This window comes from Idiotropiscis lumnitzeri, chromosome 20 (assembly GCF_059441095.1).
Source record: "Idiotropiscis lumnitzeri isolate Australia: NSW breed Sydney's pygmy pipehorse chromosome 20, RoL_Ilum_1.0, whole genome shotgun sequence".
Lineage (NCBI taxonomy): Eukaryota > Metazoa > Chordata > Actinopteri > Syngnathiformes > Syngnathidae > Idiotropiscis > Idiotropiscis lumnitzeri.
This window is the reverse complement of record NC_142410.1, coordinates 12,729,287-12,749,807: the sequence shown is the minus strand read 5'-3', so window position 1 is coordinate 12,749,807 and position 20,521 is coordinate 12,729,287. Positions and strand designations below refer to the sequence as shown.

General features: G+C 45.9%; 2 protein-coding genes across 8 annotated transcripts; both read left to right on the top strand.

Moving 5' to 3' along the window:
• The first annotated feature begins 109 nt into the window (after positions 1–109).
• On the top strand, positions 110–11,651 carry stxbp4 (syntaxin binding protein 4). 6 transcript variants are annotated; one of them, XM_088284918.1, is made up of 21 exons: positions 110–228; positions 650–723; positions 797–892; positions 1,025–1,094; positions 1,404–1,478; positions 2,063–2,148; positions 2,236–2,338; positions 2,534–2,666; positions 2,871–2,977; positions 3,215–3,407; positions 3,621–3,684; positions 3,857–3,891; positions 4,477–4,573; positions 4,817–4,941; positions 5,166–5,243; positions 5,368–5,433; positions 6,718–6,909; positions 7,263–7,379; positions 7,480–7,529; positions 8,521–8,645; positions 11,529–11,651. In XM_088284918.1, exons 1-21 carry the CDS (start codon positions 173–175, stop codon positions 11,534–11,536), a joined length of 1,950 nt encoding a protein of 649 aa, XP_088141044.1. In that variant the 5' UTR covers positions 110–172; the 3' UTR covers positions 11,537–11,651. The 6 variants fall into 6 exon arrangements, 5 of the variants coding, with proteins under 5 accessions (XP_088141044.1, XP_088141041.1, XP_088141042.1 ...); XM_088284915.1 differs by lacking the exon at positions 11,529–11,651 and adding an exon at positions 10,446–11,520; XM_088284916.1 differs by lacking the exon at positions 11,529–11,651 and adding an exon at positions 9,237–10,080.
• Positions 11,652–14,315: 2,664 nt separating this feature from the next.
• hlfb (HLF transcription factor, PAR bZIP family member b) lies at positions 14,316–20,387 on the top strand. 2 transcript variants are annotated; one of them, XM_088284921.1, is made up of 4 exons: positions 14,316–14,468; positions 15,610–15,948; positions 17,093–17,307; positions 17,635–20,387. In XM_088284921.1, exons 1-4 carry the CDS (start codon positions 14,318–14,320, stop codon positions 17,848–17,850), a joined length of 921 nt encoding a protein of 306 aa, XP_088141047.1. In that variant the 5' UTR covers positions 14,316–14,317; the 3' UTR covers positions 17,851–20,387. The 2 variants fall into 2 exon arrangements, with proteins under 2 accessions (XP_088141047.1, XP_088141046.1); XM_088284920.1 differs by having other exon boundaries at positions 17,632–20,387.
• Positions 20,388–20,521: the final 134 nt, after the last annotated feature.

The window sequence follows — 20,521 nt, the reverse complement described above, 5'->3', positions numbered from 1 at the left end:
CGTGCACGCCTAGGCGGATTTCTGTCCCACACAAGCACACACACCGGCCTTGTCTCATCGTCTTCCCTGGAGACAAGCGGCATTTTGTCACGGTGGCGTGTGCCTAGCATGCGTGCGTGTGTGTGCGCGCGCGTGTGTGATTGGCTGTTCGTCCTCTGGCTGACGTTGTGCAATGACGTTTCTCCCGCAGGAAGGCGAACACTTCAATGGACTGTCGCTGCTCTACTGGTAAGGTCATTCCTCATTTCCTGCGTCCTTGTTTCCTTGGAGGAGGTAAAGTGCTTGTTGTTGTTGTGGTGGTGGTGGTGGTGGTGGTCCATGTCTTTGTTTCCGGGCTTGTGCGTCGTCCACACGCTGCTGATGTGACGCACGTGCACGCCGGCCCTTTAAGAGAATCATGACAACATGGAAAGGCTTCCTGTGCAGATTACAGTTGTTGTCGTTCATGTTTTCCTTCCAAGATGATTTCCACATGAATTGCCGAATTTTCATGTTTTGCACCGAAAAGTCTGAATTGTTAAATCATTGACAAACTATTTTAAAGTGGATCCTTAAATGGTCCTCTTGAAGTCGCAAAAAAAAAAAAATCAACGAAAAATTGAGTTATTTATTTTTAATTATTATAATTTTTTTGGGTGCGTGTGTTCAGGACCATCATGGGCCCGCACGGCAACAGCCGAGCCGTCCGCCGGCTGGAGTTCTGCCACTGCAAGCAAGGACTTGGTGGGTTGGCCGGCAACTTCTTTGCATTCTTTATGTTGCGTTGATTGGTTTCTTTTTGGGTGTGCGCGCGCAGGTGTCAAGATCATCGGCGGCTACCGAGAAACCACAGGAGAAGACTTTGGCATCTTTATCAAGAGAGTCGTGACCGGTGGACTTGCTGCACTTGATGGTCTGCTTTGTTATTTTTTTGTTTTTGTTTTTTTAGTAATTTTGGGGGTTTGTTTAAAAGTGCCCCAAAAAGTTCAATCTTTTTTAAATGAAATCTATTTTTCATTTCAAGTCATGTCTTTTATTTTTGCAGGTCGGCTTAAGTCAGGTGACCTGATCGTGGACGTGAACAACGTCAGCCTGAGAGGCGTCACCAATGAGAGGTGATGCCCTTTTTTTTTTTGGGTCACACAAACGACATTTCACGTAGTGGTCGGGTGCAATCTGTTTTTTCATTTGATTGTGATTACATTTAGATGATTTTTTTATTTTTTATTTGGTGAGTGCGTGTCGGTGTGATTATACTCACCCGTGATTATTTTTGGTGTGATTGTAGCCTACGATTTTATTTCTTGGATGTTGTTCTGCTTTTTTTACACTTGATTAGATTTTTTTTTTAATTGAAAGCTGAAGGTGTGATTGAATCCAAATGCTGTCACGTGACCTCTGACGTTTGTGGCGTTTCCTGGCAGGGCGGTGGAGATCCTGAGGACGGCGTCGCTGTCCAATCACATGTCACTCCTGGTTGCCAGGGACGACGACTCCAGGCGAGTCCACTTCTGTCAGTCTTTTTCCAACAGTCTGTTGTCTTTATTTGCCGGCATTTGTCTTGTCCGAAGTGCTTTTGTCCGATCGCATCTCGTCTTGTGCGTTGCCACGTCGACCTAATCTGCCCGGTGTCGCGTCGGCCCGTGCGACTCGAACCCGAAACTTCCGACGTAAAACGGTGTGCGGCTTAGGTGACGCGAGCGGACACGCTGTTGTCCCGGCTGCTTTTCCGCATCACGCCGCCTCCTCATCAGCCTAAACGCGACCTGACACAACGGGGATGTCGATGACGTCGCCCGGCCTGCGGCTCCGTGACTCGTGCATTTTCAACCACCTGCCCGCTCATTACGATTTGCAGCATGCTGACGGGAACAACAACCATGGAGACTAAAAACGTCAACGACAAAAAGAAAAACACACGTTGTCATTTGTCCTTTCGTGTCCGTGTGATGGAGACAAAGTACCTCGTGCTAATGCTAATGCTAACCTGAGGGTGAGCGTGGAATGTATTTAAAAAAGAAAACGCTGAATATTTTGCCGTTCACTGTGCAAGTGATGAACCTTTTCATGTTATCTCCTCAAGGCGGGAGTTTTCCGAGCTGATGGAGAAGTACTGCTCCGGCTCCATGGCGGCGTCCGGTCGGATCTCGCCCGCTCAGCAATCTGCAGGTGAAACCCGAGCGCAACCGCCTCAGTGCACCTCTCAAGTTGAAGCTCAACTCTGCTTTTTTTTTTTCTTTGTGTGTGTGGACGCAGGGAAGATGCTGGACGCCGCCTCCTCGACGTCTGAGAGCCCTCAGCTGCTCAGCCCCAAAGAAGCGGGCTGTGTCTCCAGCCTCGTGCCCACGCCCGCCTTCAGGTGCGCCAACACATGCTTGAAACGTTCACAGAGACAAAAGAGGAGCACCTCATGAGCCGAACGCCATTGAAGCATAAATGCAGCGACGCTTCGAGTTACACGTTTAAGTTTAAAGCGGACGTGCGACCCGTTTGACGGGATTGGAAAGGAAGTGTTACTTAACGACTCTCCGTGCGTGCGTTCTTCTTGTGGCAGCGACAGCGTCATCCAGTTGATCTGCATCGCCAAAGGCGGCGGCCTCGGCCTGGTCATCAAGGGCGGCGCCAACCGTGCCGACGGGCCCATGGTCGTCATCCAGGACATGTTGGCGGGAGGAGACTGCCACAAGGTCGGCTTTAGCTTCTCGTCTCCTTTTGCTTTTGGATGCAACATTCCTTACTTAAATGTTGTCTCATACAGGAAATATGAACATCATATGCAGAAAATAGATTTCCTGGGGAAAAAAAGAGAATAAATAGTTAACAGTGAGAAAAAAATCTAATCTACTGTAAGTGATGTTGCTTGAAGTGACTTTTTCGTTTTGTCCGTGAAGGACGGCAGGTTGCAGGTGGGAGACCAGCTGGTGTCCATCAACAAGGAGTCGCTCATCGGCGTGACGTACGAGGAGGCCAGGACCATCCTGACGCGCACCAAACTCAGGTCCGAAGAAGAAGGTTTCCTCGAGCAGTCTCTAAACTCCGTGATTCGCAAAACTTTCTCATTCCCGACGCGCGACACCACAGGACGTTCTTGGTCAACGATGTGATGATGTTATCGCAAGCATCCAAAAAGACGATGGCTAGAGAGGCTGAAGATGGGCCGCACGCAAAAGAAACGTAATTAGGTGGATTCAAGAATGGCGCAGCCCAAATCGAATGTTGCCGTTTGGTGTTGCAGACCGGATCCCACCGTGGAAGTGGCCTTCATCCGCCGTCGGACGTCCTCCAGCTCCAGCAGCGGTCCTCACAGTCCCGTCGTGGGGGCCCACGCCCACGCCCACGCCGCCGCACCGCCGTCCCTCGTGGTCACCAAGCTCATCTCCAGCCGCAACCCGGCCAGCGAAACGCTGCCGCCTGTCAACGTCTGCCAGGTGTAGCCTCAAAATTGTGCTCACATGACCTCCGTCAAATTGGACACCTGCACCGTCGCTGCATTAGAAAAACCGACAAAAAAAAAACACACAAAGACATGTTTGTCATATTTACGGTGACGCCGGCACTCTCTGGTCTTTGTTTTTGAGCAAATACGACAACAACGACATGTAAGACGCCAACGCCGACGTCACGCTTTTTCTTCTTTGCAGGTCCGCGCGAGTCCAATCGTTAGCCAGCACGTTTCGTCTTTAGATGAGGCTGATCTCAATGTGGGTACGAATCTTTCAAATCCAATGAAGACATTTTCTTAGGCACAAAATATTTGACTTGAGCAAGTTTATTGAGTCTAACATTGTCCTTGATTGCTCGGGAAGGCATCTGCTTACGTACAACTAATAATAATAAGATGTTATTAATATTGTAACTGAATTAGTGTTGTTTGCAGACGGCTGTCGTCTCAAAGTGGAGCAAGTGGAAAAGGTGATCATTTTCACAATTCTATTTATTTTCAAGTCTTTTTTTTTTTTTTTTTTTGGGGGGTGGCGTCATAATGAAAGTGGACACCAGAGGGCAGACTTTGACAAGAATCCGTCCAGACAACTCATTTCACACAAGCGCAGCATAATTCATTCAAATAGTGTGCAAACTACTTGACTTGACTTTATTATTTATATTTCCTTTCGGTTGTGATCATTTTGACGATTTTAACTTGCAGCTCGTGAACATCCCAAATGTTGAGAAATTGTAATATTAGAAACAAAATGAGCCTTCTGAGAAATGTTTTGTTTTTGTGTTCCAACAATCTAAAGTTCCAGAGACTCTTTTGCTCTTTGGATTAAACTGTTGCAATAAATGTCACATTTCCTTTTTGGGGTATTGATTACGCTGTTGTAAGCAAATGTACAACGTGCTGGATGCGTGTTCGACGTGGAAAAGGTGAAAGTTTAATTCTGTTAGCGGAAAATGTTTTTTCAAACTTTGTCGTGGACGTATGCGAGACTTTGGTGAATCTGATTTCCACGCATTCATATTGATCTGCTTTTCTGGGTGTGCGCGCGTGTTCAGGCTCTGGACCTGCTCGGCCTCAACCCGTCAGATGCTCAACGTCAGGCGCTCTGGTCCCGACTGCGAACCGATCCGGCCGGGACGGTGGACTTTGCCGGTAAGAGCAAAACTCTGATGCGTCCCCAGTCTGCACTTTTTTTTGTTTTCAGCTGCTCTGTCCTATTATTTGAGTCGGGGAGGTGTGAAGCCATTCCGGTGGTAATAGTTGTGATGAGTGGCATTGACTGAATTTGGTGGCGGTGGGTTATGTCAAATGTTGGTGCGTGGCACGTGAAGGCGACGACAACAAAGAACGCTTGAAATGACTTCGCCGCCGCCGCCCGTTTGTTTGCTCGGGCAGAGTTGGAGCGCACGACCAGGGAGGCGTTCGAGACTCAGCCGGACGGGCCCACCGCCGCCCAGCCGGGGTCAAGGTTCACGTGGGAGCTCCTGTTGAATCTGCTGGAGGCGCCCGCTCGCCGACGGGTAGGACGACAAAGTTGCCAACTTTTGCAAAGAGGTCGCTGGCTTTTCCCGCAGCGATCAATGCTGGCACGACAGTCAGCACGCGGCTCGGCATCGACACATCCGTCCACGCGCCGCGACTAATTACAAACATGCAGTGTCCGTGTACATGCACACAACAGGGCCGGGGAAACTTCGGCTTCTACTGTTGCCATGACAACATGAAGTTGCTTTTTGTGTGGCAGTCAACGTCCGATTGGGACGAGATGGATCGACTGAGGAAGGAGAACGTCGAGGCTCTGCGGGAGGTCAAGGCCGTGCAGGTGCACGTCACATTTTGCACTCGTGGTTATTTCATTTCCGGTCTGTTGGCGGCGCCGGCGGCACGCGCGGGCTAACTTCCTGTCTGCTCTGGTGTGGACGTCGTCGACGTCGTCTGGTGTTCAGGATCAGCTGCTGCAGTCTCGCGTGCTTCGGCGGCAGATGGAAGAAGAACTGGACCGCGTCAGACAGGTTGGACACCGCGCCGCTCGTCCATCAATACGATGAATTAGATGTGCTACGTGAAGTCGTCGGCGGCGTTTAGACACCTTCTTTCATTTAAAATTGTACAAATTCCCGCAATTGTTTCTTTTTCTACGCCGCGCACTGTCGCGGTCCAGCTCACCACCGTGCCGACGTGACGGCCATGTTGGGAGGGGCGACTTCCGCGTGGAAGCCAAAGCACGGACATTGAAAATGAAACGACAGCGTAGCTTAGCGTCACCGTTGGCACACGATACGCAGCTCAAAGTGGGCGTGTCAGATCCATCAATGATGGTTGCTGTCATTGGGAAGCTGCGATCGTTCTGTTTTTATTTGACGATGCCAAAAGTTCATTTTGAAAATTCATTCTGCTGCCGTGGCTCACGTTTGTCGGTTGTCACTTGCGTCCGCAGACATCACGTCACCACTTTGTGACCTGAGAAAGCATTGTGATGCTTTCAGCTGCTTGATGAGATCCTGAAGCATCCTGATGTGTTCAGGTACCTGACGTAATTGTGCATTTTGTGCTGGGATGAAATGCGCTGGTGCATGCCGACGCTTGGTCACGTGATGCGCGATGCGGCTGCGTCGACTTGACTTGCGGCGCGTGGGAGAGCGCGCGTGGGCTGGTGCTGTTGAAAATAGCTCAGCAGGTGAATGTGGGCTCACCTCCACTCTTCAGCTTCACTTTATTTATTGATTTTTTTACCTTTAAAGCATCCAAAGTGGTCCTGGCAGGCGTGGGAGGAGTGAGCAGCCGTCGTTCACAGAAGAAGAAGAACAAGAAAAAGGCTTCCTGCTTTATTTGTTTGTTTGTTGTGATTCACAGCCTCGCTCGCTTATTGGCTCCTACTTGGCGTTGCGTAAAGCGATCAATTCATACAACAAACACCGGCTTAAAAAAGCAGGTTTGTTTATCTTCGAGGATTATATTTATGTCAGAGCAGAGAAATATTCTGGAAATAACAAGTTCCAAGAAATCTTGTCTACTTCCAGAAATGAACGTGCTGCTCGCTAACCCGTTCATATTTGCTTTCGACAAAACTGCGTCAAATGAGCTCATATTGTCGTTTCAACGATGACGGTTGTTGTTGGGTGTGAGTGGAGAGTTGGCGAAGTCTTAAGTCGTGTGTGTTTGCACATGTTTTCTTTTGTTTGTTTTGACTTGTTTCATCTTTCCCGAAATTGACAGCGGTCCTCGAGTGTCAAACTTATTTTGGAAATGGCGGCGTCACGAGCGAGGCTGCACCTCACCGACTTCCTTCCCGGCAGGAAGCCAAGGCGGCCGCGGAGGAGACGCGGACGCTGCGGGCGAGGGTGGAGCTGGCCGAGGAGGCCCGCAAGCAAGCCCGCGGAATGGAGATGGACTACGAGGAGGTGGTCCGCCTGCTCGAGGCCGAGATCGCCGAGCTGAAGACTTGCAGGGCCAAAGAGAGTCTTCATCCTCCTCTTCTGGACAATAAGGTAAAAAACCAAAAAAGCACAGATGCGGCTTATTCATTGCCAGCCATTTTCTGAGCCTCCTCGTCCACTCAAAAGACGATAGAAACGCGTGCGTGGGTGTCTCCTTAAAAGACGTCAAAGTCCGTCCTTGGCATGGAATGAGTCATTAAATGTACTGCAATGGAGAGCGCACGTCACTGCGAGTCACTTGGGCTAACATTCCGATTGGACCGACAAATCTTCCAGTCCTCCTCTACAAACGGCAAAGCGCCAAGCGTAACGCTCAAATGAAGACGGGTGGCAACGAATCAATCCGATTCGGCGACTCCAAACAATCGCATTTCGCTTGTAAATATGGTTTGTTGTGATGACAGGAGGACAGCGAGCGGCTGAAGACGAAAGCGACCGTGCTGGAATGTCAGCTGAGGAAAAGCGACACTGCCAAGAAAACTTTGGAGATAGCCGCCGCAAAACTGCTGAATTTTGTTCAGGTCAGAAAGAGCGACGTGGCGCTGGTGTACCTAATGAAGTGGCCACGACAGGACGCACGCATCCGGCCGTCACCATTTCCATTGTTTGTTTCCTCTTCAGAATGTTCAAGAGTTCCTGCTCGAAGGGCTCGGAGCTTCCAAGACCTTCAGGTACCTCCAATCTTCCACTTTTGCTCGGCACCTTCATCGTTTTTCTTGTAATCTTTCAACAAAAAAGCTTTCACGTGGCTGTCACGAAGTTTCGCCCAAGCTCAGCAGCAGCATTTCGAAACATTTCCAAATGCACTTTCATCAACAACTCGGTTGCAAAATTTCCGAGTCCGTACTTCAACAACCGTCTCGAAAAAGCCTCTGTTGGCATTTATTGTTGGAAACGCGAGAATTTATTGGCTTCCAAATGGCTTCATTGATGACTTTTGGAGGCGCAACGTGAAGCACAAGGCAGCGCTCGAGTCGCTCGTATTGATTCTTTCCCTGTCCGTTGATGAAGCCTAATCTGACATCTATGGTCCCATCTTTGTTCCGTTTTGCTTGACGGTCATTTTCCGCCTGCGTGCATCCTCTTGTGGCGCGCGAGTGCGATTGATTTCCGTGCGACGTGATTCTTGTGTAAGTCCACTTCAGTCAATCAGGTCAGTCGGTCGCACGGCTAAGTGAGATGGTGTGTGTGTGTGTGTGTGTGTGTGTGTTGGCCGAGGGTGAGGATGGGGGGTCAGCGTGTCATGTTTCATAACGGCGTCCTCTCAGAGACTGCTTTGTCCTCACCTGTTCTTACGTGTTTGTAGGCCACTGGCTGTCTTTTCAAAACCAAAACATGATGTGCGTGCGCATGCACGTGCGCGCGCTGCTGCTGTGTAGGTCACGTACAAAAGCAACATGCAGCAAAACATTTTATGACTATCAAGTCTTTAGTGGTTGATATTTTCAAGCATGACAGCATATTAAACAAAAATGTTTTGCTCTTATTGCACCGAGAATGTCATTTAGTTTTTGTTTTTGTTGTTTTTTTGGGGTGTGTATGTGTAAGTTTGACTGAGCAAGTGTTGGCCACACTTGGATTTGAATTGCAACTCTGTGAATAAAACAGTTTGTTGTGTGCGTGTGCGCTGATGTCAAGAAGCTTGGTTGTTTTTGTTTGAAGTTGCACCGACGTCAAAGGCGGACCGTCGCGCAACGAGAGCTCGGTGGCGGCGGCGGCGGCGGCGGCGCTGGCCAAAGAAGCGCTCGAGCTGAGCACAAGCATCAGGAAAGTCCTGGAAGTGGACGGTAAGTCCGACGTTGAAGTCCACATTTGGACCTTGAAAGATTCCACTTGACTGGCGACGTTTGAAAACGGCATTTTCCAGGTTTATGTCTTCAATGTTGTCGGCTAAAGCGTTTATTAACGACTAAGTTGCTTTCCGTTTTGTCCAACGTGCATTTCAACAAATAACGAGCGTTCGCATTTATGACATGAATAGTTTTTAAAGAAAAATTGTCTCAAAGAATTTTTTGAGTCACATTTTTTAGCGACGTTCTTATAATTTGTCCCAAAAGAACTATTTTAATTTCATTTATAATTTTTTGTTAAGAATCAAATTTGGGAATTATATTGAAGAACCGAAATAGTCGAAATTCAAACGATGCTCAACCCTGCAAATTGCTTGGACTGTTTGCGCCGCTAAAAAAAGGAGCACAGGTGCAAAACTATATTTTGGCTAAACGAGATTGATTGCGTGACTTGACTTAGGACTTGCTTGATTTCTTTTTTTTTTTTTTCTTTCCTCGTAGTTTTGGACTTGCATGAAAGTTAACGCGAGTTCCTTGTGGCTTCCTCCCGCCTGGCTCTTCCTCTTCCTTTTCCTCTTCTCTCTGGAGCCCCGCCCGCATGCGCCCCCTAGTGGACGGCCATCGCCGATGTGAGCGAGCGGACGTCGGCGAGCGCCACGTGGAGCAGCTCGGCCGCGGTGCCTCGCTTCTTTCTTCTCCATAGATGCCAAGTGTGCTCTTCAAACCTGCATGCGTTCCACCAAAACTCCATCCGTGTGTCCTTTCAAAAAGGAAAGTAGCACTCGACACGTTTGTGATTTACAAAAAAAACATTTAGCTTCCGTATAACATCATCATTGAGCCGTTTCCATTTTTACTGCTCGTTTGAATTTAATGGACATTGTGTAGTTCCTTCTGGTGTGGGCATCTTGGCCTCAAGGGGGCGCTAGAGCACGTACACAAAGAAGGCTGCAGTAATATTTGTTGCGGAGCATAAAGAATATATGCCCGGAAATCTAATTGGTTTATGGAGTCATCATGTCAGCCACTTGCAAGCTTACAGCAGAAGGTTGCACTTACCTAATTAACACGCTCACACACACACACACACACGCGAGCAGCAGGAGGACGACGATGACGGTGACGATGATGATGATGGCCAGATGTCATGAAAAGAAACAAAGAAAGAAAGTAGGTCATCTGGATGCAGGAGAGTTTTCCTTCCGTCTGCTTTTCATCCCGTCGCCTGTTGCTAGGATACCCAAAGCTGCTTGGCCTCGCTCGCTCGCTCGCTCGCTCGCTCGCACATCTAGATGGAGGTGACGCACTGTAGGCGCTTTTTCTTTCTTTTTCTCTTTTTCAAGAAGCCAAAGTCGGAAGGTTGCTTTCCAAGCAGGATGCTTTGCACGTCTTTGTCAAGCCCAAACTTGTCAATAAAGTTTGTCTTGTTTGACGTCTTCTGGCCGCTTGTTGTCTTTCTAAACTTGGCTAAATGTCTTCACTGTCCTCTGACTTTCTCAATTCTTCTTTTTTTTTTGTGTGTTATTTGTCAATTTGTGTCACTTTTAAAGAGTTTTTGTTTCTTTTCAAGTCAATTTTGGCATTTTTGGTGACTGTCACAATTTTGGTGGCTATAAGTGGATTTATTTTTTTTTTTACTTTTTAGGTAATTTTGTAGTTTTTTTTAACTCAGTTTTTTGGTTGAATTTGTGTCCCTTTTTTTTAAGTTTTTGCCATTTTTAAACTTGTCTTTTTTTGTCAATGATTTTGTTTTGTTGTCTTTGTTTTTGTACGTCTCATTATTTGTGTTTTGCGCAGGTTGTTTTTGTGGCACTGGAGTGAGCCAAATGGATCCCGCTGCGTCCCGCTTTGCATTGTGGGCCTCACAAAAGAGCTTCAACGTTCATCTTTCCTTCTCACCACCTTTTGCGTGTCTTTGTTGTTGCGGAGGCGACGACAAGCGGGCGCTGACAATTTCCAATTTCCCCCCCTCCCCTCATGTGACACCAGCACAAGCGCAAACAAAACTTGACAGGTGCACGTCGACATGAGGAAATTGGGGCAGAACAATTTTTAATAACAGTGACTTGTTGACATCAATCAGCAGTCGATGACATGATTAAAATAAGAATCACCTCGTTCTTACTGTTACTTCATGATTTTACTTTTTCTGCATCAAAGGTTTTGTTTTTTTTCCTTTAACTTGTTGGTCCTGGTTGGTGAATTGTTTTTTTGTTTTGTTTTTTTTGCTTGGTACTTTTCTGTTTTTTGTTGAAGTATTCCTTCTTTTTTTCTTTCTCAATGTTACAATTTTCAAACGTTTAGTTAAATCGTATCACTTTTTGTTTTTGTTGCTTTTTTATCCTTTTTAACCATTCTCTTGAATTATTTGAATATTTTTGTTTCAGTCCCATTTTCCCCTAATGTTGGCATTTTTTAAAACTTAAAATTTCTTTCTTTTTGTTTCTCGTTTGTCATTTTCTTGCATTGAGCAAAGACGAAAAGGTGCGACTGTATTGCGTTGTTCAGTAAGTGCGTTTGTGACAGGCAGCTTGCTTTTTTTCTTTTTAATAAAGAAAGTATGTCAAGGGTTCCACTTAGGATCCTTGAGGCACACCTCATTCAGTGGAATCTATTGATCGCCAAGGCTTGTTGACATTATCTCCAGGGTGGCACGTTGATTTTGTGTGTGTGTGTGTGTGTGTGTGCCGCACAGCTCTTCCTTTCGTCTGGGAGGAGGCGTACGCGGAGCATGGCGTCAAGTACTTCATGGAGTACATACTCTGCGTTCCTTTTGCTTTTTGGACTTTTTCCAGCTGTCCACTCTTTGTAATGTCACATGTGGAGACCAAGGCAACCTTTGCTGCAGTCATGTGACGTCGTCTCGTCCTTTTTTGACAGTCATGTGAAGCAGACCACCTGCTGGAGCGCACCGATGGTTGTCACCATGACGACAAGATCCTCAGAGGAACTAAACCGTGAGCAGGAGGCCGAATTGTCGGAGGAGGAGGAGCTTCTTGTTGCTGCAGAAACTAATTGTGTGTGAGTACAAATACGAATAGATAAAAAAAACTAGCTGTATTTTCCCTGCTTTGCTTCCTTCTTGTTTTTTTTTTGCATCTTTTTCAAATATTTTTGTGTTGGGCGTTTTTCTTTGTTTACATTTTTCTTTATGTATTTTGTATGCGTGTTGTTTTTTTTTTATTTTTGGGTCTGTTAACGTTTTATCTTTTTATGCGTTATTCATTTTTTGTTAGTTATTAGTTCTGTTATTTTTTTCATTTTCTTCGTATTTTGTGATATTTTTTTGCATTCTTTGGGGTCTAACGTTTTGTTTTATTTTTATCTTTTTGTAACATGTTCTGGAAACTAGTATGTCTTGTAAGTATGAAAACTGGACTATTGAAAATGCCTGAGCCAATCAGAAGATTCAAGAAATGCATTTTTTTTAATTCAATTCATTTCATGACCTGAAGCGCCATTAGAAATACTTTTTTGTGTGCGTGGTAATGTTGACGCCCCGCCTTTATAACATAAAACACACACATGCACACGCCATTATGTCATAGAGACAAATCGGTGTGTGTGTGTTGGCAACTGGGAAACTGATTTGTGCTTTTCCTCACAAAGTAACTGAATAAGACTGCAGTAATCTGATTACTAGACTACACTTGGCGTCAAGCAATGTGTGTGCGTCGGCAGCATCAGGAAGGATGAGAAAATCTTGTTCAAATCCACAACAACAACATTTATGCGCGTACAAATATTGAGGCAACAACGTTACACGAATATTTATGACAAACTTTAGCACGCAAACGAGACGTTTTCAATCCATTTCGTTAGTCAGCCGGCTGTTTTGTGTGCTAAATGCTAAAGTGATGCTAACATGACTGCAGAAAGATGTCGGCGTGAGCGTTACGTAACACGGGAATAATCCAAATGAAATTAAACAAGCTGGCACCATAAAACTACACTAAAATGAAGTGGTACTTCCAAGTGAAGCACTGCCGTCAAAAGAAACATGAAATAAAACGCTACCCAATAAATTACATGCGAGCAAATGGAAGTACAACAAATAAAAATGAAACGACATCAAATGTTGTCGTCTTCTTTTGTTTGCTTTTGTGCTGTGTCAAGCCGGTTGCTGGTTGCCATGGAAACCCCACAGGTTGTCCTGCGCCAGATGTTCCCTACTGGTCCACTAGGGGGCGCCATCCGTCCCGGCCCGAGACGTTGGTTCTGCGTGTCCCCCGCTTGCACTCGGGAGTACCGCTGTGACCTTCTCAACGATACACTTCATATTTATACACTTTAATTAACACTTAGTTAAATTCATCCAGTATAAAAAAATATACTTGTTTTTTTAACTTGGATCTAGTCCAAATTGACATGTAAATAAATACATGCATACCATACAAGATCTTTATCAGACACTTTGCAGTATTTGCATATGCAGTACATTTATACACGAACACGCGTCAGGATTTGTCCTGTTCAAAACTTTCTCGACTCCTTTCCTTTTCTTCCTAGCTTCCTCCCTCTTTCCGTTGTCTTTGCATGTTTCCTTGCCTTGGTTTGTTTTGCTCTCGCCGTGGCGCACATGAGGTTCAACGTGACATGGCGGGAGGGGGGCGTGGCGGCTTGTGTGCGTGCATGCGTGTGCGCGTGCAGGTTGGCTCTCGCCTCTGATTGGTCAAAAGTAGGTCAAGCCGGCCCACTCATGTGACCCAGCATTCCACTGTGGGCGTGTGCGCGCGGTTTGTGCGCGTGCACGATTGTACGCGGCGACAAAGGCAAACGTCATGAAAAAGTGTGATTGTGATCTTTAAGGGTTGTGCTTTCCAAGTCAAAGTTCGCGCAAGTGCGCTTGAAACAAAAAGGGCGCTTCCATGCCAAAAATAAAACACAAAAGTCAGAGTGAAAGTCCAATAACAACAGCAGCAAAATTCGACTGACAGCCTTTTGACTTGAAATATATTTTATTGTAATTATTCACGTTTTATCAGGTTGTTTAATCCTCCTGTTACCCCAAAACACATTCAAAGAATATTGAAGATAAAAATGAAAAGCCCTGATTTTCTTCTTTCAATTTGAATTCAGATTATAATCATTTTAATGGCTACATTTATGTTGACTTCTTGATTTAGCAAAAAATAAATAAGTAAAATAAGTTTAAGAAATTAAAATGTTGAACGTTCCGATATGGATTGATTTGTTTTTTGTGCGTGTGCCATTTTTCCAGGTTGGCGGCGTTCAATGACGGGGGGCGTGTCTTTCACCGTGACGTCACCCACCCTCCAAGGAAAAGGGACGGGCCGAGCCGTTTTTTTTCTTTGTGATTCGAACCACTTGTGCTCATGCACGGACGATTCAAAGATTATTTTGTCGCCGTCGTGTAGATTGTTCATTTGTCGACCAAACAACTTTTTAGTTTCGGTCGTCTCGAGCGCCAATAGATTTATTTATTTTTTTGGGGGACAGCTGCTGGTCGTCGTTTATGCGATTTGCGGAGTCAGTTTGAAGAGTTGCTCGGAAAGCTCGCTTCGTCCGTGACGTGCTCGCCGCCGCTCTTAGTGCGCGTGCCCGGCCACGCTCGCTCCTTTTTGCTCTCGTGACGCCAAGGCGAGACACCGCAAGACTTTGGTAGCCTCTTGCGGACGTTCTGTCGGCTTTTTTTTAGGGGCTTCGAGATGGACAAGATGTCGCGAGTGCACGCGAGCACCTTCAATGCAACTTTTGCGCCCGCCGTCGCCGCCGCCGCCGCCGCCGCGCACGGAGTCCTCAAGTCGCTTCTGGAGAATCCGGTCAAGCTCCCCGGCAGGCAGCAGCAGCAGCATGACGGTAAGCGACATTTGCGCATCTCCTTTTCGGTTCACTTGTTCAAAACATGCGGACATGATTTTGGAAATGTTAAACGTGGCGTTTCGCATTGAAGCAACGTCGACAAAGTTGACCGAAAAGCTTTTATTGGAGGAGAAAGAAAAAAAAAAGTCGGGGATGCGAGAAATTGGGATGATCGGGAAGATCGGATGGGATTGAATTTTGCTTCAATCATTTCATGGCATGTGTTTGACACTCACGACAATAAAGACGGAACATTTGCTTTCAACGCTTTCATCCTAATTGGTACATGAAATTATTTGGTGAGTTACACAACATTTTGTCATCATGGACACAACAAAAGAACTGCAGCTCAACTTGAAATGAACACCGACACAAAATCAATATTCTTTATGGTGACTATTCTTGTTCAAAATTAATTCTTTTTCCTCATTTTAATCAAGTGTGATCGTATTTAAATGTTACTTGGAGAAACTTGGGATGGAAAAAATATGATTTATATTGAAATCATGAAAAATAATTAAACCCCCAAAACAAACTAGTAACAAAGTCATAATAACAATATATAAAAATAATAGCAATTTAAAAAAAAAGTGTGTTCCTGCTATGCACACTTTGGCCTCTTTGGGGCAGTGTGGTGCTGCAAATGCACGGCATTAGAATTAGAATTAGAATTAGAAATCCCTTTATTGTCATTGTACTCAAGTGTGCAACGAGATTAGAGGGCTCCCCTCTCCAGTGCATATACACTTACATAAAAATAAAGAGTAGAAGAAGAAACTTGGAAAACTTTTTTTGCCACCGCAGATTCACAATATTAGACGCCTTTGCGTATTGCGACATTGAAGTTGCTACGACAATGTTTATGTGTGATATTGGACAACTTGGAGACCCATATCGCACATGTTAAGTGTTTTTTTTTTATCACCGTGAGGAGCTAAAATCCAAATCACCATAAATTTCAATTCCTTCCCCAGCCCGACTTTGTAATAATTGAACCAATAGTAACGTTTCCTGACAGTAACTCCGCCTTGGAGTCCTCATCTTTATCGGAACAAGTACTTGGAGTTCCTTTGTGTGTGTGTGAGTGTCGTATCGTTTTAGTAAAGGGTGTGTTTGGTTTTTTCTTTGTTTGCCTTAGTGTTCGTTAAGGATCAGGCTCAAGAGAAGAAGCTGGACGAGGAGTGCAGCGCCCCGCAGTCGGCCTTCCTGGGGCCCACCTTGTGGGACAAGACGCTGCCCTACGATGGCGACAACTTCCAGCTGGAGTACATGGACCTGGAGGAGTTCCTGTCCGAGAACGGCATCCCCTCCAGCACCGCCCAGCCGCCGCACGTCCCTCTGCCGGCCCCACCCACGCCCACGCCCACGCCCATCAGGGTCCCGCCGCCGTCCTCTGTGATGGACCTCAGCAGCCACGCCTCCACCTCAGTTCACAACGTTTCGCCTGCTTGTCTGCTCAGAAACCCCAACAGACCAGGTACTCTTTGTTTTTGTTTTTAAAGTTCCTGCTTCTTTGTATGCCTTTGTTGTTGCTGCGCTTTGCTTTGAGTTTTAAATGCATCCTAGCAACGGAAGGATGTGTTAGCTGGGTTAGCTTACTAAAGCACAGCACAGGATGGTTTGTCACAAGAACGTGACAGTTCAGCAACACGCCAGCATGCACTGTAAATTGTGCTTGTATGAAACCGTGAAAAGATGGCGGAACAGGAAAGGAAGAAGTGATTTGGTTTACTGCAGAGAAAGGACTTGATACCTCGCAAAGCTCAACTCAGCGTGAATCCGGAGAAAGTTGCGGCTGCTGTCTCGGATTGGTGCTTTTTCTTTTGACGCGGTGGTTCATATGGCAAATTCGCTTCTTATGGAACATCACAAGCTAAAGGAACGTTTTCCATTCGCACAGCGAGAGTGTCGCGCATGGTAAGTGAAGCTAACGTGCTAATGGTAGCTAATTACCACCAAAACAGCTTTTATGTATACATGAAGCAACAGCAACACCCAGTGGGTTGGAGGTGTCCACGCTCTGGTGTCGTTTGAACAATTTGCTTACGACGTGTCAGTCATTGTGCGGAGCAAAAGACTTGTTGGCTGTCTCGGTGTCGGCCATCTTTTGTGGAACTTAATCTGACAAATGTGAACCCTGGCTGATCAAACGGCCGAGCGAGGCCGCACACAAGCTAAAACAAACACAAACATCCTCGTCACTTCCTCCTGTTGCAAACACGGAAGCTTTTCCTGCGCACGTCCAGAGCAACCAAATAGCAAAGAGCAGACATATTTTATCAAGAGAGCTCTTGAAGCAAATTGCAAGGCAAGGCCGCTTGAAGCATGCGGCAGGCTAACGCAGACGTGAAAAGGTTTCTGACCTGTTTGGATGGAAAGCAGAAGTTTAATTTGAAGACAAAGGTAGCCTGAAACAAAAAGTAGGGCAGTTGTTGCCCTCATAAAACATTGCCTGGTTTAATTGTTTCTTTTTTGATGATGTGTTCACGTTCCGCGTCCAATGAAACGATGTCCGCACTCCGCGCTTGAAAATGACTTTGCATTTGTCGCCACCTGCTGGCTGCAGTCTGTCACTGCATCATTTGCTCAAGATGGTTCACACGCGTGTTGGTGTCCTGCAGGGCTCCCGAACTTCCGAAACACCCCGAGTCCGATCGACCCGGACTCCATCCAGGTTCCGGTGGGCTACGAGCCGGACCCGGCCGACCTGGCGCTGTCCAGCGTTCCCGGCCAGGAAATGTTCGACCCGCGCAAACGCAAGTTCTCGGCCGAGGAACTCAAACCTCAGCCCATGATCAAGAAGGCTCGAAAGGTCTTCATTCCCGAAGATCTGAAGGTAATTTGGAGCTGGTGCTCATTCGCTGGGCTTTCGACGGCTTGCAACTCTTTGGAACGAGGCATGTTTAAATGCCATGTCTGCTTTTTGCTTGAGACGGTTTCAAGTTGAACCAGGAGGCCGTTTAATAGGTGGCAGCTTTCAACGGGAGGAAGGTGTCGCCATGTTTAAAAAGGCAAACACGTTGAAAATAAAATCAGCAGATTTGAGCCAGTTTAAACAGCAAGCACTTTCAACGACATGAACAAGGTTGAGGCTTGGCGAAGGAAGGAGGGAAGGCAGGTTCTTGTGGGAAGTGACGCCTCTTTTCTTGTTGCCTTTGAGCAGGATGACAAATACTGGGCCCGGCGCAGGAAGAACAACATGGCGGCCAAACGCTCGCGCGATGCCCGGCGCCTGAAGGAGAACCAGATCGCCATCCGGGCCGGCTTTCTGGAGAAGGAGAACTTTGCGCTCCGTCAGGAAGTGGGAGAGCTGCGCAATGAGCTGGGCCGCACCAAGAGCATCCTGGCCAAGTACGAGGCCCAGCACGGACGCCTGTGAGGGCCCTCGCACACACACACACGCACGCACACACGCACACGCGCACACACCTCCACGCCACCGTCCGATTGGCTCGACTCACTTGTGGTGAAGCAGCAAGTGGCGCCAAGGCCTTCTTGGAACGGCTGTTGACAGTTAACTCACACGACGTGCCTGAACACCCGCCGCCGATTTTGGCGAGCGTGTGCATCGAATATTAGGGCTCCCCTAAAACTCATTCTGGGGCACCAGCTGATAATTTAATGATTTAGTTTTTTTTGTTTTTTTCTTGTCTTTGGGAAGAGCCCTCGCCCCCCACACCAGTTTGACCGGGCGAGCCGAACTTGAGTGCACTTGCCAATTTGGTTTGAAGCGACAAATTGAGCCTTGTTGGACTTTGACTTCCTTTGTCGGGTCTGGTCAACACGTTGCTCCGCCCAAAGTGAGTCGAGCCAATGAGAGACCAGAATGTATTTGCTCTACCGTCGTTCCCAGCATGCACCTGTGCCATGTACATACAATATGCACATGTATGTAACATGCGTGCACTTTTGTCTTTTACTATCTTCTCAGAAGCATTTTATACCCAAACTGAGAGATGTGTTATGTGCACACGCACACGCATAGAGAGCAGAAAATGCCAAAACAAAGAAGGTTTAAATCCATAAATGAGTCAATGAGTTATTTTTGTAACACTTTGTCTTCGGTCTAATTGAAGCAAAACTGCTTTGACAGCTTTGGTGACGTCCTTTGAAAAGGACAAAATTAACCCAAAGAGAAATATAAACAGAATAATATATACAAAATGATAAAGAACAAAAACAAAATCTGACAATTTCATATTTTTATAAATAAATGCTGAGTTACAATGCATTACAAATAATAAAAACAAATGATTTTATTAAAAAAAAAAGTCCTATTTTACATACAAACCTTTTTGTGCAATTAAACCGACCCAAAACGCCGCCAAGTGTTCGCTCCGCCCTGACTTAGCGTCTTCTCGCACATTAGCAGTTCTCCTCCGAGCTGCAAGAAGTTGCCACACGAAAGGAAAAAAAAATCGACTTGACAATTCCGTCCGCAAACATGGCAAACAGTTTTGTTATTCATGTTTCGACTGTCAACAAAGAAAACATTTTACTTGTTTGGAAGCAAATGATTTCAGCCGTTTGTCTCGTCTGCCGTCAATTATTATTAGTGCAATAATCCTTTGACAAATGTGTAAGTTGTCTTTGTGCATAGCTCAGTGCTGACATGAATGTATACAGAGGTGCGCGCGTACGTGCGCTATACATCAACTGGCATTACAGACCAAAAACAAAACCTATTTTTTTTGTACAGCCGTGGCTATTTGGTGTGTACTTTTGGATTTGGTTACACAACTTGAAGCACTACAGTATTGCAATCAGCCAATCCAATTTTACTTTAGTGACTTTTGAAGACAGTGAGCCCTTGTGTATCGCCGGGACATTTTGTTGATTCCAAACCTTCGAACAAACACTTTACACACACGGCGCAGCGACGCATAAAAACAGCTCAGGCAACAATATTATGCAATACAATACAACTTTATTTATACAGCGCATTTCACAATGGCCGGAGCCGAAACTTTCTCGTCTTTTCTTTTTTTTCCGTCTGTGTCTTGTTTGTTCGTAAACGGCAGCAGCACAAGTTGCCACGCTGCACAAGACATTTTCTACCACCATCGTTTGGAAAATAATACAAAACATATCCATTACACGCGTAGATTTCAGAGCCTTCACTCTGAGTGGCTGCCGTGTCGCTAGGAAATGACACGTGTGCCTTGCATCATCGCTGCACGCGTGATGTTAAATCAGAACAACCCAATCGGCATCCAACTTGTTCGCAACTTCAAAGCGTGATTGACACATCCAAGATGGCGGCCGTATGACGTTGTTAGCGACCAAGTAGCATGCTGGCTAAGCTGTCCAGCACTCAGAATGTTTGCGACTTTTGCGTGTTGCGCAATGATCGACTTGGATGGAACGTGAGATTGGATTTCAAATAAGCCGTTTGAAACGTTTTGAACGAAGCGACAGCAACGTGTGTCTGCCGTTGATGTTCATATTTCATTTTTGTAAAACATTTTGGGCACTCCAAAAAAAGTCAATGAAAAATGTGAACTGAGATCGCAAATGTTGTCCCGCGATAAAACGAGGTTTCACTGTCTCAACGCATCACACGGGCATTAAGGAAGCAATTTCTTCTCTTTTCTTTCTTTTTCTTTTTTACCTATTCATAGTTGAAAATACCTCAAATGAATCCAAATTGAATCAACCGAAACGGAAGCACCTGTTTTATTTCCGTGCTGAATGAGCTTTATATCATCACTGTATCAAAGAAAAAAACTTTAGTGGCTGTATTGGACCTCGGTGACTGTAATCACCTGACATCGAGCACTTACTTGTTTTGTTTTTTTTTCTTTTCTTCTGGTGTAATTTATCTTTGCGTTCTCGCTGATGTTTCCATGCTCACTTACTTTATTTATCCTGACTTTTCCCATGAACATGATGAATAAAAAAAATGGAGAAACTCAACTATCTCTTTTATTGGCTTGAAAATCATCCATGGATCAACTGTTTGGAAGATGTTCATTTGAATACAAAATTGACATTTGGTAATACAAAAAGTCGAGAAGGATAGTTTCAAACAGATCACCCATTTTAGGCCT

Bases quoted from the DNA above. Each gene is read 5' to 3' on its own strand.
- stxbp4 (XM_088284915.1), top strand. From the start codon at position 173: ATGACGTTTCTCCCGCAGGAAGGCGAACACTTCAATGGACTGTCGCTG. The intron at 229-649 runs GTAAGGTCATTC...GCGTGTGTTCAG, and splicing joins GGACTGTCGCTGCTCTACTG to GACCATCATGGGCCCGCACG. The intron at 6,910-7,262 runs GTAAAAAACCAA...TTGTGATGACAG, and splicing joins CTCCTCTTCTGGACAATAAG to GAGGACAGCGAGCGGCTGAA.
- hlfb (XM_088284920.1), top strand. From the start codon at position 14,318: ATGGACAAGATGTCGCGAGTGCACGCGAGCACCTTCAATGCAACTTTT. The intron at 15,949-17,092 runs GTACTCTTTGTT...GGTGTCCTGCAG, and splicing joins CAGAAACCCCAACAGACCAG to GGCTCCCGAACTTCCGAAAC. The intron at 17,308-17,631 runs GTAATTTGGAGC...GTTGCCTTTGAG, and splicing joins TCATTCCCGAAGATCTGAAG to CAGGATGACAAATACTGGGC.